This window comes from Staurois parvus, unplaced genomic scaffold (genome assembly GCF_062004578.1).
Source record: "Staurois parvus isolate SC_StPar_1 unplaced genomic scaffold, SC_StPar_1.0 ptg000361l, whole genome shotgun sequence".
Classification (NCBI taxonomy): domain Eukaryota; kingdom Metazoa; phylum Chordata; class Amphibia; order Anura; family Ranidae; genus Staurois; species Staurois parvus.
This window is the reverse complement of record NW_028318157.1, coordinates 453072-457291: the sequence shown is the minus strand read 5'-3', so window position 1 is coordinate 457291 and position 4220 is coordinate 453072. Positions and strand designations below refer to the sequence as shown.

The window sequence follows — 4220 nt, the reverse complement described above, 5'->3', positions numbered from 1 at the left end:
GTTCCTTCTGCCTTTTTTATGTTTACCCACAGATTGAGGAAGCAGCCTGCAACACTTTAAAGAAAAAGTAGCTGGCAGTCAAGACTTTATTTGTCGTGTGATTCAGAAGCAGGTGACAGCTGAAGATAAATGACGGCTACAGAACCAAGTCTGGGTCCATTTGATGAGCTTGGACATGATGGAGACAAATCTTACAAGTTGGCAGGACATCAATAGACTAGCGGGGCAGATTATTCAGCCACAAAACAACAGCACCAAGCAGTTGAATGGATGTGCACAGGAGGAGACCGTGACTCCCAAAATGTGGGACACAAGAAGCATAAAGAGGGTGGAAAGCCAATGCAGGACTCCATCACCTGCTACAATAAGTAGGAGAAAAAGAGGCATACGAGGGAGTCTGTGGAGCACAACTGGATCCCTGCCTTTTGGGGGCGCTTGGATCTCAGCAGCTAGTTTTGACGTTGTTGATGGTCAGGAGCAGCAGCAACTGGACTATGGGGAAAATGGCATAGTTCTTGACCCAGTTGAGCATGCCTGGATGCTCATGGTAGCAGAAGGCAACTTTGATGAGCTGCAAGAGTCTTTACAAGAGGATCCTAGTTTGCTTTATAAGAGAGATTTTGTGACTGGTTACACTGTTATTCACTGGATAGCCAAACATGGCCATGATGAAGATCTAATACGACTTATGGATTTTGCCCGTGCCAGTGGTTACATTGTTGATGTCAATACCCGTGCTAGCGGGGGGTTAACTCCACTCCATATTGCAACTCTTCAGGGACATGCCATGGTGATCAAAGTTCTGGTGGGTGCATACAATGCAGATGTCCATGTTCGGGACCATAATGGGCGGAAGGCTTGGCAGTATTTAAAGCCTGGTTCTGATATCAAACTTCTTACACTGTTAGGGGCTTCCGAAGAAGAGGAAAATAGTGCACTGGCTGCAAGGAATAGCAATAATAACAGTCATGTAACCACATTCCGGAATATTGAGCCATTGGCTTGTGCTGAAATTGATTCCACTGCTAAAATGACAATGGCCATTGCGCCTCTCAGGAACTTTTTAAAAAATGCCTATGGTTTTCTAAAGAAGTGGTAACTATTGTCATGTGACAACAAAAAAGCACAAGTAATCAAGAATAAAATGATATTTGCACTAGATTATGTTGCAGCCCACCTCCAACCAAAATCTTCTTTTTTGCTAGAACTATCAGGGGTTAGTGAACTCACTGGGGAGATTTCCCTGCACTGTATTCACCAGGACTGGATGTGAACAAAATCTTTCCAACAAGGATACAAACAGCAAGAAAAGCACTTTTTCATAGAAATAGGATAGAGTTAATCCCTGTCAAGTTTTTCTTTTTGTTATTGCAGTTGAAAATGTTCTTGTTTTCTAGTAAGATGACACAAGATGCAGGGAAAACATCTTAATATTGACCAAAAAAATTACACCAAAAAGACCAGCATTCAGTGGCTCTACCCACCTTTTCTATCAGTACACCAATGTCAAATATTGAAACGACTCATTGCTTGTAAACATAAAATCACTGACTTAATTGTAGAATTTAAAATCAATAAAACAATATAAAACTAATAAATGAAAATGGTGGATATGGTGGGTAGAGCCACTGAATTTAGGTTTTTTGATGACGTTGTTATTGGTGTTTATGACCAAGTGTGCTCTCCAGGTAATTGGATATTGAGCACCTAGTAATATATTTTGTGTTCTTAACAGGGAAACAGAAAACAATAAGTACTTCATAGTGGTCCTATCCATTTTCCTTCTATTCAAAGGAAGTGGGCTTCAAGGAATACAAGAAAACGAGAAAGTAATGGGAATTCTTTTGAACTTTAGTATTCGTAAGGAATTTGATAAATAGAACCTCAAAAGACTTTGCAAGGGATACAGCAGTGTAAAACTATTGTCTTGTTAAGGAAAAGCATTAAAAATTGTAAAAAAAAAATCTGATACAGAATATGAGATGAAGGGGGAAACACAACATTTACAAAATGTCATTATTTCCTTCTCTCATTTCTCCATGTACATGTTCCTTGAGACATGAACACTGATTTTCTTTCAACACTGAAGGCATTCTAATTTGAACAGCAGTGAGGTTCCTAGTTATATTTTATTTACTATCTGTAAAAAATGGAAACTCATTTAAGAATACTAGACCTCTGGGACACCAGCTATGCCTTATAATAGGCTTGGACAGAAACATGAGTCACTTCTGTGAATCATATCAAATGGAGAGGAACTACTAAGTTACCAAAGTTCGGACGTTGCTCCACACTGGAGTTTATAAGAAACTTGTTATGGCAATCCAAACATACAGTATGTCACTTTCAGCAAAACGTTTATTGACATCTACTAGGCTTGTACCCTTTGGTTCAACCTCTACTTTTTTTAACTGTGGAAAACCTACAGAGCAAGAAACAAAAAACTGTCCCATGTTTGTTTGGGAGGCCAGAAAGTACACAAATTATTTTAGGTGCTGTCAACTCAGGTCCAAGTTCTAGTGACTTGATTAATGAGATTTCTAAAAAGTTGGGTTTGTGCGAGTCTGATGAGATCTTCCAGCGTCATCCCCACAGCTGTGGTCAATGCGTCCAATCATCTAGTAACTCAGATCATCTAGGTCTCCATCTTCGCCAAGTTCCTTCGATCTTCCAAAAGATTCTTTTGTTCTGCAGTGATCTCTCTCTTCTAACAGTGTGACCAAAATAAAACAGTCGTAACTCATCATTTGGGCTTCTGGTCACGTAGCTGGTTTGATCTTTTTCAGAAGTGAATTAATAATTCTATGGGCTGTACGGGCACACATAAAATGCTTCTCCAGCACCAAAGCTCAAAGGAGTCAATCTTCTTTCTGCCCCGTTTTCGTTGTGACCAGCTTTCACAGCCATAATTGACAACTGAGAAGATGGGTGCAGGGACGAGTCTGACCTTCGTTTTGAGTGTAATTTCTTTACCTTTGGATACTCTGTTTAAAAATGTATAAAATATACACAATGTAAAAAGACATTAATATGAAAGTATCTGCAAGCTATAGGTACATAGATCATTTATTCAGGATTTCCTTCATGATGTTAAAGCTGCTTAAAATTACTCATAGATACTAGATGTCATATACTTCCAATTTAGGAGGATCAGATAACCATTTTTGAAAGATGCCTTAGTCTAAAATGGATATGGTTAGGTTGTTACAGCTGAGGGTTTAAGATACAATATTGGCTTGGTTAGGAAATTTGTAGTGACCTAATGTCTACTGGCTTCTTAAAGCAACTCTGTCGCTAGATAGATAAACATAAGTTTAAAACAAAAAAAAAACAGTCTGTGAAGAAAAGGACTTATACTTACCTGCACCTGTCTTGCTGCCCTTTGCTCTGCTGCAGAGCTACGGTGGTTGAAAAATCCTTTGGACATTTCCTGGTGTGCCAGATACCTGGTCCCCTGATGCACCTTTTGAGTTCCCTCCACTTGACCCTACATCACTACCTCTTCAATAAGTTAAGCTCTACAACAGAGCCAGGATTAGTGTTGCTGGTGGTGTGATAGGTAAGTTTTACGTTCTCTTCTTTAAATGTTTTTTTATTTTTTATCTAGTGACAGAGTTGCCCTAAAGCAAACTCATACTTTGCCCACATCGGGCTAGGAAACAGGTTTGCTCTAATAAGTAGGAAGGTGCAGTGCTAAAATATATCTCTCTCTATATATATATATATATATATATATATATATTATCCAAGCAGATACAAATAAGATTAAGCATATAAGTATCCCATCTCTGGTAAAGTAATAATAAATAACGTTCCGATATGCAGACAATATAAACAAGATAAAGTGACTCTTGTGCTTTGGTGACTCTGGACCCGGTATCAGTGCAATAATGATAAGGTAATGCGCACTCACCGGACGCGCATAATAATTGTGCCTTGTGTAAATAATCCAGATATCATCAGATAAAGAGAAGGTCAGGAGATGGGTGGTCCTTTTTCTAAGGGATGGTGGGTCATCAAACTGGATACTAAGAGGTTGGTGTAGATGTTCCTTGTCCTCTAGGGGTCTCCCTTTCCAAGACCTGTTGTATCTCTCTAGGTGTGCAGATCTCCACTAGGAAGTAATGATCCGTCCTGGGGTGATGGGTCTGTGGTTTAAAGAACTCCCCCAGGGGGTAGGAACAGAGATACTTCCATAGTGTAGTAGGTAAAAAATTACT

At 39.3% G+C, this 4220-nt stretch overlaps 1 protein-coding gene across 1 annotated transcript; it reads left to right on the top strand.

The window, feature by feature from the left end:
- On the top strand, nt 1-2743 carry SOWAHD (sosondowah ankyrin repeat domain family member D). Its single transcript, XM_089684871.1, has one exon. It carries the CDS (start codon nt 164-166, stop codon nt 1097-1099), a length of 936 nt encoding a protein of 311 aa, XP_089540997.1. The 5' UTR covers nt 1-163; the 3' UTR covers nt 1100-2743.
- The last annotated feature ends 1477 nt before the right edge of the window (nt 2744-4220 follow it).

Coding starts and splice junctions, on each gene's coding strand:
- SOWAHD (XM_089684871.1), top strand. CDS start 164: ATGAGCTTGGACATGATGGAGACAAATCTTACAAGTTGGCAGGACATC.